Source organism: Nansenia antarctica, assembly GCF_963989245.1.
Source record: "Nansenia antarctica genome assembly, chromosome: 1".
NCBI lineage: Eukaryota > Metazoa > Chordata > Actinopteri > Argentiniformes > Microstomatidae > Nansenia > Nansenia antarctica.
Genome location: NC_137674.1, coordinates 52,904,243 through 52,918,272, shown reverse-complemented (window position 1 = coordinate 52,918,272; position 14,030 = coordinate 52,904,243). Strand labels below are relative to the sequence as shown.

General features: G+C 51.3%; 1 protein-coding gene across 1 annotated transcript; it reads left to right on the top strand.

Annotated features, from left to right (window-relative positions):
• Positions 1–425: 425 nt before the first annotated feature.
• Positions 426–3,148, top strand: LOC308151221 (uncharacterized protein; the record flags this gene model as incomplete). Its single annotated transcript, XM_080524049.1, has 3 exons — positions 426–612; positions 1,049–1,747; positions 2,964–3,148. 3 exons carry the CDS (start codon positions 426–428, stop codon positions 3,146–3,148), a joined length of 1,071 nt encoding a protein of 356 aa, XP_080380175.1.
• Positions 3,149–14,030: the final 10,882 nt, after the last annotated feature.

Here is a 14,030-nt window from a genome sequence, read left to right as displayed (position 1 = left end):
TGTGTGTGTGTGAGCAGCAGTACTAACCAGTAGAGCGAGTGTTGCCTTGACGTAGACAGGCAGTCTGTTCTCTCTCTCTGTGTGAATGGAGACGTACAGCTGGGAGACACACACACACACACACACACACACACATACACACACCGATGTGTGAACCACAGGCGGTAGAAGTGCTAACCGCTTGACCAAACGTTCCGATTCAGAATCAGAAATTGATTTTATTTTTAAGTATATTTTTTAAGTATATTTGAACATACAGAAAATTGACTCCACTCTTCTCGTCCTGAAGTGTGGACTTGTACACTCCCCCCCCACCACTCCCCCCCCACCACTCCCCCCCCCCTTCCCCCTCATGAGTGCACTTCACTTCTGGGGTGGAGAAGGTTGGTCCACACTCTAACTCTCTCCTCTATGTGAAGGTAAATATGCAGCAGGTCGCCTGGTTAGCCGTGGCGTGGCTGTGGGTGGTGGGGGCGGGGGTGGAGGGGTGCCCTGATGCCTGCAAATGCACCAAGAAGACCAGCCCTGAGAGGTCAGAGGTCAACTGTCACAAGAGGGGGGTCAGGGCGTTCCCCTCCAAAATGCCCCCCGACTCCTGGATCCTGAAAATGGGTGAGTTACTATATAAATCCAACTAGGCGTACGTGCCTCCACCAGCCTCCCCTGGATGATGTCATGTGATTGATAATACAACACTGTAATCTCTCTCTGAAATGTATGCCGTAATATTTCATATGTCTCTCTGCAGTTGATGGGCCTAACAATGGGTCTTTGTACTTAATCTAAACCTCAAAGGCATGTGGAGGCAATTTGTTTCTGAATCGCTAGAAATAATCAGTCGTGGGGCGCTTGGTGGTGTAATGCGTGTAAAGCGTCGACCATGTAACCGCAGGGTTCCTGGTTCGATTCCGGCAGCGGACATATCCTGCATGTCATCCCTTCTCTCTCTCTCACCCTTCCTGTCAAATCTCTACTGTCTCTATCGTAATAAAAAAATCTGAATTCTTTGATTTCTCATCCTCTTGTCTGTGGTCGCTGTCCCATGCAGGTGAGAACGGTATAACGGACCTCCCAGCGAACGCCCTGAAACCCATCCCCAAAATCGAAAGCATCAACTTGGAGCGCAACGCCATCAAATCCATCCACCCTCAGGCCCTCGCCGGCGCCAAGAGGCTTATGCTCCTCAACCTCTACGGCAACCAGATCACCAAGCTCCCCCCGCGAGGCTTCCAGGACCTCCTTAACCTCCGCTTCCTCATGCTGGGCCAGAACCAGATCTCTAGCCTCAAAGCGGACATGTTCGTGGGCATGAGGAACCTCTCCGACCTGGACCTGCCTCTGAATGCCCTCACCGCTTTGGCGCCCAATGCCTTCAAGCCCCTCACGTCGCTCAAAGTCCTGGACCTGGCCCTCAACCGCATCCAGAAGGTCTCGGCCAAGGCCTTCGTGGGCCTGGCGGAGCTCCTGTTCCTCAACCTGGACAACAACAGCCTGAAGACCCTCCCCGCCGGGGGGTTCAGGCCTCTGGCGGCCCTGGAGATGCTGGTGCTGGATAACAACCTACTGTCCACTCTGAGCCCCTCCACCCTGGAGGGCCTGGGCAGCTTGCAGGAGCTGTACCTCAGGAACAACGAAATCGAGAGGCTGTCCCCGGACCTGTTCAGACACACGCCCAAGCTTGCCCAGCTCGCCCTCAGTGGGAACAGGCTGAAGACCGTGGACGGGAACATGTTCGCCCAGCTGTCCGGTAAGTCATAACGTCTGAAGAAGAGATTATTACTTTATGTTATAATAATAATATATATGATGTTTTATTTGCCATGCAATGAACTTGTCTAGGGCGTCTAAGGAGGTAGAGTCGCCGTCTAATGATCACAAGGTTGGCAGATCAGCGGTTCGAGCCCCAGCTGGCCACATGTCGAAGTGTCCTTGGGCAAGACACTGAACCCCAAAATTGCTCCCAGTCAGCGCCTTGCATGGCAGCTTGCTGCCATTGGTGTGTGTGAATGTGTGTGTGAATGGGTGAATGAGAGGCCGTTGTAAAGACTGCGCTTTGGAGCAGTAAAAAGGCGCTATATAAGTGCAGTCCATTTACCATTTGTCAATCAATTGTTGGAATTTGGTATTTATTTGCTCTAGGCACAGGGTCAGCCATAGTTGGCACCCCTGGAGCAATTAGGGGTTAAGGGCACATGCAGCTCAATCCTGAGGCGGTGATCGAACCGGTGACCTTCTGATTGCTAACCGGCCTCTCCAACCACTAGGCTTGAGCCGGCCTCTCTAACCCTCAGTGCCAGTCAGTTTTGAGTCTCTATGACCAGCTCTCTGACCAATCACGATGAGCTTCACATGTAGGAGGACAGAGGGTCACCACATGGCATCTCCATGGCGAAGTCAATCTTTAATGGCTCCCTCCCCACTTGCATGACAAGGACATGGAATTGCAAATGGGGGCCGCTTAAAGTGTAGGCTACTTTATCCACAGATGTTAATCATAATAATTGATGTAGCCAGGTTATAGCCCTTATTATTCTTAAACCACTCTACTATTAAATACTACTGTATGTACCAGCATGATAATATAATATTGCTATAACAGTAATCACAGTTACTACACAATGTTAAGTGTTATAGAAGCTTGCCATATAATGAATTAAAAACAAAAAGCTGGAATCGATATAAATACTCACAATCTTCTCCATGGTCCATGTGAAATGAGAGAGGTGGGACTGTTGAAGTGACAAATATCCTCCATGATAACAAACATCTCTTGCTTTCTCTATCTCTATCTTTCCCCCCTTTTTTCTTTCACTCTCTCTCTCACCCCCCCTCCCTCCCTCTCTCTCTCTCTCTTCCACCCCCCCTCCCTCCCTCTCTCTCTCTCTCTCTCGACCCCCTCCCTCTCTCTCTCTCTCTCTCTCTCTCTCTCTCTCTCTCTCTCTCTCTCTCTCTCTCTCTCTCAGACCTGAAGGAGTTGTACCTGCATGACAACCCGTGGACGTGCGACTGCAACATTAACTCCCTGTTGCGTTGGATGTCTCAGACCCAGGCCAACCTGTCCCCCCTGGAGGCCCTTCGCTGTGTCAGCCCCACAGAGCACCGGGACAAGACCCTCAGCAGCCTGAAGGCAGAGACCCTGCGCTGCTAGGCCTGGTCCAACACAAACCCCTTCAACGCCAGCACAGACAGGACTAACAGTCTGGAACCACGTATTTGGAGAACAGACAGACAGACAGACAGACAGACAAAGAGACAGACAGACAGGTAGACAGACAGGTAGACAAACAGACAGACAGACAGACAGACAGACAGACAGACAGACAGGTAGACAAACAGACGGATAAACAGACGGATAAACAGGCGGATAAACAGGCGGCCAGACAGACAGACAGACAGACAAACCCCTTCAACGCCTGGGGCCCGGTTTCACGAGGCTTAAGCCTAGTCCAGGATTAAAATCACACTTAAACCACACACACTAAATCACACACATCTCCATTGAGGATGCTTTTTTAGTATAGGATTACTGTTCATCTGCATCATCTTCCATGAAACCAGACCCTGGTGTTCAATACCCAGCTGTGGGGTGGCAACACCCCTGCACCAACCGAGGTCTAATACAGGGTCAAACACAGTACTGCCAAGCCTTGAGCACTGCTAACATCGACAGTTATATTAGTACCTAGACGTGGTTTCACAACACACCTTTACCTGTACCTAGCTATGGAATATTAACACATCTACATATGTACCTAGCTATAGTCTATTAACATCTACACCTTCTCACCTTGTCATAATCTACCAGCACATCTACAGCCCATCAGATACGGTTCAACACAGCCAGGGCCTGCTATGCTGGGGCTAGAGCAACAAGACGTCATGTGGAGAGAGAGAGAGAGAGAGAGAGAGAGAGAGAGAGAGAGAGAGAGAGAGAGAGAGAGAGAGAGAGAGAGAGAGAGAGAGAGAGAGAGAGAGAGAGAGAGAGAGAGAGAGAGAGAGAGAGAGAGAGAGAGAGAGAGAGAGAGAGAGAGAGAGAGAGAGAGAGAGAGAGAGAGAGAGAGAGAGAGAGAGAGAGAGAGAGAGAGAGAGAGAGAGAGAGAGAGAGAGAGAGAGAGAGAGAGAGAGAGAGAGAGAGAGAGAGAGCTGTTTGTTGCCAAGAGCTGTTGTATTAAATTGGAGGGAGAGACAGAAACAGAGAGAGAAAGAGAGAGAGAGAGAGATGGAGAGAGAGAGAGAGAGAGCAAGAGAGTGAGAGACAGCTTGCTTTGTTGTTTGTGGCCATGAGCTGTTGTTTTAAATTGGACGGAAAGTGAGAGAGAAAGAGAGAGAGAGAGAGAGAGAGATAGAGAGAGAGAGAGAGAGAGGTAGAGAAAGGCCAACAAGGGGGTGTGTAGCATAATAGAGTGCCCTGAGCGGTCTGTAATTGGGATGGTGATACTTTCCATCGACCCCAAACACAATGACTTTGACACGTAAATGACGGAGGCATCCACTACTGAGATAATCGCCGTAATTTCCACCTTTGTTAAACCTGCTATTAACGTCCCTCGCTCACCGAGCCTAGGCTCACTTTTATTCCTTTTATCACGTTTTTTTTCCGTAATCCTGCATATTTTATAGGCTATCAACGTCGAATTAATTAATTAAGCGTCCCCTTTGCTGATAGACCTATATCATCTTGATATGGACATGAACTTATTTTCATTGCAAAATATGTATAGGCTATAGGCTAGGCCAATTTCTGAGACATGCAATCGTTTCATGCTAATGGTGTGTTTTATAGTTTCGTGAATTTGCCTATTTGGTTGTTATGTAACCAATAGGTGGTAGCCTTCTCTATAGCACGAGAGAGAGGGAGAGAGAGAGAGAGAGAGACTGAAAGAATATTGTATAGCTCATTGTTTTTACTGAAACATACTGTATATGCAAACTGACCAATACTGCTATTGCACTCTAAAATCCTTCTCACAACTTATGAATTAGCCAGTATTTCCATTTACTCTACTACCTTGGTGTCTTCATCCTGTATATGGATTTGGGAACAAATAAAGGCCATTGTGCATAAAGCTGTGAACTGTTTGCCATCTTCCACAGCAGTGCCGTGGTTTATGTGGTTTAATACCAACTGCAAAATTATTCATGAGTTCGAAAATGCTGCTATTTTCATGCTCCAACCATTAGTGTGTTTGTGTGAAGGAGAGAGAGAGAGAGAGAGAGAGAGAGAGAGAGAGAGAGAGAGAGAGAGAGAGAGAGAGAGAGAGAGTGAGAGTGAGAAAGAGAGAGAAAAAGAGAGAGACTGCAGACGCAGCTTCAAAAGACGGAAAGTAGGTTAAAACGTCCTTTTTCCTGGCAAAGTGTAAACGGTAAAGTCCTTTCACCACCTGAGAAGGAATTCCTCATCAGATTGTTACAGCTGAATAAGCTTTCATAGAAATCATCGTTCCGCCTCCACATTCCAGACAGAACTCTGAGACACCAGCACAGACAGGACTAACAGTCTGGAAACACACATTCGGAGAACAGACAGACAGACAGACAGACAGACAAACAGGTAGATATGCAGACAGGTAGATATGCAGGTAGACAGATAGACAGGCAGACAGACAGGTAGGTAGGTAGTAGGTCGTTTTTTTTCTTTCTTTCCTAGCACCAGGGGAGCCACCCCTCCTACATTTCGTTGTTTGGTACCTGTACTGTAGCAATGACAATAAAGACCATTCATTCATTCATTCATTCATTCATAGTAGATAGGCAGGTAGATAGGCAGGTTGATAGGCAGAGAGACAGACAGGCAGCAGACAGACAGACAGACAGACAGACAGGCAGGCAGGCAGACAAAGAGACAGACAGGCAGACAGACAGACAGACAGACTGACTGACAGACAGGCAGACAGACAGACAGACTGACTGACAGACAGGCAGGCAGACAAAGAGACAGACAGGCAGGCAGGCAGGCAGGCAGGCATCAGACAGACAGACTGACAGACAGGTGGACAGACAGACAGACAGTTGGATAGGCAGATAGGTAGGCAGGCAGACAGACAGACAGACAGACAGACAGACAGACAGACAGACAGACAGGCAGACAGACAGACAGACAGGCAGTCAGACAGAAAGGTAAACAGGCAGGCAGGCAGGCAGGCAGTCAGACAGAAAGATAGACAGACAGACAGGCAGGCAGACAGACAGACAGACTGACAGACAGGCAGGCAGGCAGACAGACAGATAGACAGACAGACATGCAGACAGACAGGCAAGCAGACAGATAGACAGACAGACAGACAGACAGACAGACAGACAGACAGACAGACAGACAGGCAGGCAGACAGACAGATAGACAGACAGGCAGGCAGGCAGACAGACAGACATGCAGACAGACAGGCAAGCAGACAGATAGACAGACAGACAGACAGACAGGCAGGCAGGCAGACAGACAGATAGACAGACAGGCAGACAGACAGACAGACAGACAGACAGACAGAAATCACCGTGTCATTGTTACATTCCAGAAATGCTGCCTCCTGAGCCTGGAGCACAGACTTATGGGTAGAGAGACTTAGATCTAACATCCATTTTGATAAAAACTACATAAGAAAAAAAAGTAAGAAAGTTAGAAATGTAAGAACTTTACTAAATTTAGGATGGAATGATCGTGACAGATAGCAGAGAGTCATGACAGCTCAGACATCGTCTGACTGGTAGATAAGTCAGGCTGGATCCTAGCAGCCCGTGTCTCTGTGCTGATGATGTAACAGCACCAGATGGTGTTGAAACAGTCGGATAACCCAGGGAGAAGGTAACAGGTGAGCTGTCTGATGTTCCCTCACCTGCTCCCAGGGGAGGCGGGTGGAGGTAGGCATTGGAGGATGGTCTTGTTGTAAGTCATGGAACGGAGTCTATGCTTTTTGGTGTTTCTCCACCAACCTCCACGGCCTGCATTTTGTTCTGTCTGATGCTTACTCACCTGTACCATACAACCTTACAGTAAACACACACACACACACACACACACACACACACACACACACACAATGCATGGAATGGAATGAGGAAACATATGTGTTGGATACACATTCCTCATTCTGTTCCATGCATTACAACAAGCCCGTCCTCCAATGGGAGAGATCAGCTGTTAATGGTGTCCTGGGGGGGGGAGAGATGAGCTGTTAATGGTGTCCTGGAGGGGGGGGGAGAGAGGGGGGGGGCTACAACAGGTTAACATGGGGGTTAACCTGTTGTAGCCTCCCCCCCTATCATGGGTGGAGGCTGGTGGAGGCTTCACCAGCCTCCACCTCCTCTGCAGAACTAGGGGTGGAGACCAATGGATGAAAGCTATGGTACAAGAGAGAGAGAGAGGGAGAGAGAGGAGGGCACTGACACACCAGAGAGAGAGAGAGAGAGAGAGAAAGAAAGAGAGAGAGAGGAGGGCACTGACACACCAGAGAGAGAGAGAGAGAGAGAGAGAGAGGAGAGAGAGAGAGAGAGAGAGAGAGAGAGAGAGAGAGAGAGAGATGCATGCATTACAACGAGTCCGTCCTCTCAAAACTCTCTGGAACAAATAGGACGTGTCAAACTAGATCTGCTGCTGTCCCTAGTCGAGGCGCAGCGCATCTGCAGCAGGACCGCAGCAGGACCGCAGCTGCAGACGCAATGTGAGAAACCGGAGAGACGCATCACGGTGTGTAATCGCTGCACATGCAACGCTCCTCGGCTCCTTGTCCTCTGTACAAAGTCACAGTGTGTGATCATCTCTCTCTGTCACACATGCAAGCAAGCATATACACACAGGCATGTGAGTACACACCCACACACACACACACACAAACACACACACACACACACACACACACAGACACACACACTCACACATACACACACACACACACACACACATACACACACACACACACACACACACACAAACTATAATTAATGCTGTGCAGTGGTTTGCGCTGTACCATCACATTTTCTTTGCCATTGTTACCATGGAAACCCTTACAGTAGTTATGGCTGAGACTCCTGTGGTTGGGGTTTGTCTCTCTCTGCGTCTCACGTCTCTTGCACCGCTGCCTGTCTGTTACTTAAACCCCACCCCCCCAATAAGATCCTATGAATATATACCTGAAGGGGATGGAGAATATGAAAGTACTACTTTAGACAAGTCAAAAAAGTAGTTCAGCTGTAATGGGGATGGAAAGTGTTTGATCCACACACGCACGCACACACACACACACACACACACACACACACACACACACACACACACACACGTGCACGGCTGATTGAATAAGTAATTGCGATGTCATATTGATTGATAAGGACCTGGATGACACAGATCACAGAGGAGATGTCTGGTTTCACTTCACTTTCAGTCCCTGTTCAATGTTCTGTTTGGTCATTAATCATTAGAAAATCTTGCACACACTCAGGCACACACACACACACACACACACACACACACACACACATGAAGCGGGGTGGAATGACAGGTATGAATGAGTGGGCGTGTCAGGGTGTAGTGGTGCGAATGAGTGTTTGTGTGTACGTCATCTGCTTCTCCACAGGTGTTCCAAATCACAATCACTCCCATGATTGTGAGTATAAAGGCCGGTGCTTCCGTTCTACGAGAGGCCCGACCTTCCTTCCACGCACCGGCGAAATCGAGGGCTCGAACGACGGGAACGGACCTACGATTCCACGCCACACGAGAGACTTTATACAACGCCCTCAATTCATCACAGTAAAGGGAAGTCGTACTACCCTTGCCTGTGTGTGAGTTGAGCAACACCGGGTTCTCCTTTTGTATGTGTCTGACGACTGATTTTATCCTTCCCCCTCCTGAACTACAGCGCGCACCGGACCGGACCAGCCGACCAGCACACCGGACCAGCCAACCATCACCGAACGCCGGGCGACGAGTGAGGATTACGGGAACGATCAACACCTATCCACGGGCGCCTATCGCGAACAACCCGCTCCCTGGACTTCCACTGAGAGTCGCAAGACTGAGCGACATCACTGACACTGAAGTGCTGGGATTCCCCCTCTCCCCTCTCCCGATTAGACGAGACTGTGGGTTGGGCTTTGAGTGGGCGGCGCTATCCATTCGAACTATCCTCACCATCAGGTTTAGTAGTTTTAGGTATACTAGTATTTTTAGCAGAGTTCCGGTTAGAAGCCTAGTCTCGGCTGCCCGCTTGGAGGTAACAGTATAGTTCAGGTAGGACCAGTGTAGTCAGCTGCAGTGTGCAGTGTTTCGCATGCCTTATTGGGTACAGCCTACCCCATACGTTATTTAACAGTGTATTTGCAGTGATACGTTTTGCAGTGTATTTGCAGTGATACGGTTTTGTTGTGGTTTACTGTGTGCAGTGTTATTTTAGAGCAGCATTACTCAGACTCTCCATCAGGGGGAGCCAAACTGGGCCCAACTGTATCGTTGTCCCAAAGCATAGTGGCTGTGACTGGTGCTGCCTGACCACTCTGCCGTAGAGATTGATTTTATACTTTTAATATTACTCGTCCTGATCCTGGTGCAGGTGTTTTTTTATGAATTGTTAATAAACTTATGGTTGCAATATACTGTATATCGCCTCCTCTTGTTGTGTACTCAAGGGTCCTAGTATATCCTGTACGGCTACAATTTTGGCGTTGTCGGCAGGACCCTTGACCTACATAGCAAGATGGTTAACGTTAACGATGCTGGCGGGCAGCCACAGGGAGCAGTAGTTATGCCTTGGTTTATGGGTGGGCCTTGGGTGCCCCGGTTTGATGGAGGAGAGTCATCAAAGTTTTCAGAGTGGAAAACTCAGATTGCGGCATGTATTCGAGCCCAGGGGCTAAATGCACAGCAAAGGGTCGATTTTGTGCTGAGCGCATTAGATGGAAATGCCAAAAGAGAAGTGGCGCTGTTAGTTGCAGGGGAGCGTAACACTGACGCTAAGATCTTAGAGGAGCTAGAGAAACTATATGGGGGACAGAAGTCAGTAGCACAGCTGCGAGTAAAGTTCTTTAACTGCAAACAAGAACCTGGAGAAGAAGTGAAGGCATTCACCCTCCGACTGCGGGAACTGCACCACAGTTGGAGAACTCAAGACCCCCACGCGGGGTCGGACGACGAGCTACTACGGACTCAATTCGTCATGGGTCTGAGACCCGTACCCATGAAACGAGAGCTACAGCGGCAGCTCAGGAGGAACTCGACGACCACCTTCACAGAAACTTGTCGGGAGGCACGAGCACTGGAACGAGAGTTAGCAGGGTCTGAAGAAGCTCAAGCCTACCCTGTGTTTGTCCCTGCATCTAGGAGAGCCCCACCAACAACTCTTGATTGGCAGCAGATCAAAGAAGACTTGCGGACAGAGCTGCGCCAGGAGCTGCGCCAAGAGCTTAAAGAACAGCTGGCCCTCCTGAGTAAGTCTGTGGTAGACGAGCTGCAGGAACGCCTGAGCACAGCACAAATTGCCACCCCCCCAACAGCCGCTGCAGCCTCTCAACCACTCTGGCGCCCGCAACCGAACAACCCCCAACGTCAGCGCCTGGAGTCGGCGCCTCCGGGGCTATCACACTACCAGTGGGACGGCCAAGGCCGTGCAATCTGCCGTGACTGCGGGGACGCCGGACACATCCAACGGTTCTGCCCTCGCCGACAGCCACAACAGGATTTTCGGCAACCCCGGTCACAACAGGGCAAGTGAACCGGGAGGGGCCCCCAACTGCGCCCCCACAAAGGCCCGCCATGGTAGGAAGGTGCCCAGAAATTGAAGTGACTGTCCAGGGTAAGACCATTCCATGCATCCTTGACACTGGTTCACAAGTCACACTCATGAGCCAAACATTATTTCAGCGGCACTTCGGAGAGGAATGCATAAGTGACCCCGACCGCATATCATGGCTGGCCTTGAAAGCAGCCAATGGACTTAACATCCCTTACGTGGGTTACGCCGTACTCGATTTCAACATTGGGGGTATAGAGGTGAAGAAAAAGGGGGTGGTTATTGTTCGTGACGACTGTATCAATACTGAGTATGGGTTGCTAGGAATGAATGTAGTAACGGATTGCTGGGCCAGTATTTTTCAGGGTGGGCACCCCGGGGCTGCAGCCTTTAAATCGGTCTTCTCCCCCTCTGCAGAGAAGTTGTGGGACGTGGCCTTTGCGGCCTGCCAGAGGGCTGAGGCCTCAACCACTCGAGTGGAACTACAGGGGGTGGCCAGACTACAGCGACAGCCCCCCGTGGTGCTGCCTCCCTCAACAGAGACAATTATCTGGGCCCAGGTACCACAAGCTGCTGGCCTGGCAGATTGCCCTGTCCTGCTGGAGGATCTGGACGGCTACGGTCGGAAATGGCGGGTGGCTAGGTCGCTGGCCTGGACCCGAGGAGGGAGAGTCCCCCTACGCATCTGCAACCCGAACCCTTTCCCCCTTGAACTGCCCCAACGGTGCCCCCTAGCCACCGTTACCCAAGTCGACCAGCACGAGATTAGGGGGAAGACGACCCTGACGCTGCGCAGCGCTGGCCCCCAGGCGATTGAGGTGGACGTCCAGCACACTGCACAGACTGCAAGTGAGGACCACCCAGCCCTGGCTCTAAAGGGCGACAGCCTGGATAGGGATCAACAAGCCCAACTGGAAGTCCTGCTACGGAAGTGGTCGCACGTATTTGCCACACACGACGAAGATTTTGGGAGGACAGCCATCATCACTCACCAGATTCCGACTGGCACAGCTCCCCCGATACGGGAACGCTACCGCCCCGTCCCCCCAAATCTCTACCCAGAGCTCCGGTCACTGCTGCAGGGTATGCTGGACAGTGGAGTCGTGCGGGAGAGCTCGAGCCCTTGGGCTGCCCCAGTGGTCCTCGTCAAGAAGAAGGATGGGTCTTGGAGATTCTGTGTGGATTACCGCAAATTAAACGCAGTGACCCACAAAGACTCCTTCCCACTGCCACGAATCGAAGAGTCACTCACAAGCCTGTCCAAGTCAGAATGGTATTCAACCCTCGATTTGGCTAGCGGATATTGGCAGGTGGAGGTGGCGACAGAAGATCAGGAGAAAACGGCCTTCACCACGCCCTTCGGCCTCTACCAATTTGACAGGATGCCCTTCGGCCTCTGCAATGCCCCGGCCACGTTTCAGAGGCTCATGCAGCGCTGCTTGGGGGCCCAGGTCTACGACCATCTTCTCATCTACCTCGATGACGTAATCGTCTACTCCCCCAACTTCACTGCCCACCTGCAACACTTAGAACAAGTATTCGCTCGTCTCAACGACCACGGCTTAAAGCTTCAGCCACGCAAGTGCCACTTGTTCCAGAAGAAGGTGACTTACCTTGGACATATAGTCAGTGGCCAGGGGGTGGCGACAGATCCCGACAAGGCCGCTGTTGTCCGCGACTGGGCACCACCTATTACAGTCAAGCAGGTGCGGTCCTTTCTTGGCTTTGCAGGCTACTACCGGCGATTCATCCAGGGGTTCTCCAAGATAGCAGCCCCACTCCACCAGCTCCTCCAAGGCCAAGCCAATAGGCCCGCAGCCCCCATCCAATGGACGACCGCTTGTCAGGTGGCCTTCGACAAGTTGAAGCAGGCCCTCCTCAGCGCCCCCATCCTGGCCTACGCAGACTTCCATCTCCCATTCCGACTGTACACAGACGCTAGCCTGGATGGTCTCGGGGCTGTCCTGTCCCAGGTCCAAGAGGGGAAAGAGAGGGTCATTGCATATGCAAGTCGTAGTCTCCACCCCGCCGAACGCAACGACCAGAACTACAGCTCCTTTAAGTTAGAGCTGTTGGCACTGAAGTGGGCCGTCACGGAAAAATTCAAGGATTACCTGTGGGGCGCGCAGGTCACCATATTCACCGACAACAACCCGTTGGTCCATCTCGAAACGGCGAGGCTTGGAGCAACTGAGCAGCGATGGGCAGCCCAACTACTCGTATGAGATCCGGTACCGACCTGGGGCGAAGAATCAGAACGCTGACATCTTGTCACGACTACCCGGGGAGGCGACGGGCGCCATCGTAGGGGCCACCATATCCACCTCACCCGGGGCTACGAGCCAATCCTCCGAGCTGGAGCTATGGAGGGAACGACAGATGGGAGACCCCGACTTTCGACTGCTCCAGGCCTGGATAACCAAAGGTGAGCCCCCTGCATCTATTGATCGTTCAGTTTTGTCCCCCCAGCTCCGCTGCCTGCTCCGCGAATGGGCGCACCTAGAGCTCTGTGAGGGGATCCTGGTGAGACATGTGACTGAGCCAGACACGGGCGCTCCAGTGAAACAGATCGTTGTCCCGGAATCCCAAGCTCGTGCCCTGTGGGAGGATTACCACAAGGCGGCAGGACATCCAAACGGTGACCGAATGATGTCATTGCTAAGGAGGAGATTCTACTGGACGGGTATGAGCAGAAATGCCCGGGCTTGGTCAGCAGAGTGCATCACTTGTGTGGTAGGAAAAGCAGGTGCACAGCCAAAGGCACCTCTGTGTTCCATTCTATCCAGCTATCCCTTCGAGACTGTAGCCATAGATTATTTGACCCTCGGACGGCCTGCTGACACTTACCAATACATTCTTGTCATCACAGATCTGTTCTCTCGCTATGCGCTGGCAGTCCCCACCAAGGACCAGACGGCTGCTACTACAGTGAAAGCCCTCTGGACTGCGCTCATCCTTCCCTTCGGCTGCCCAGAACGCATTCTTACGGACCGAGGGGGAGCATTTGAGTCGGCCCTGATGCAGCAACTCTGTGCAATGTATGGCTGCCAGAAGGTGAGAACAACCCCCTACCATCCACAAGGCAACGGGGCCTGCGAAAGGCTCAACCGCACACTCCTCTCGCTACTGAGTACGATTGAAGCCAAGCACCAAGCCCAGTGGCCAGCCCAGCTCCCTGCACTTCTACAAGCCTTCAACAACACCACCCATGCAAGCACAGGCATGACGCCCCACTACGTCGTCTTCGGCCGCCACGCCAGGCTTCCAGTGGACATGCTCCATGAAGTCGCACCGCCTCAACAGAGAGACGACCTG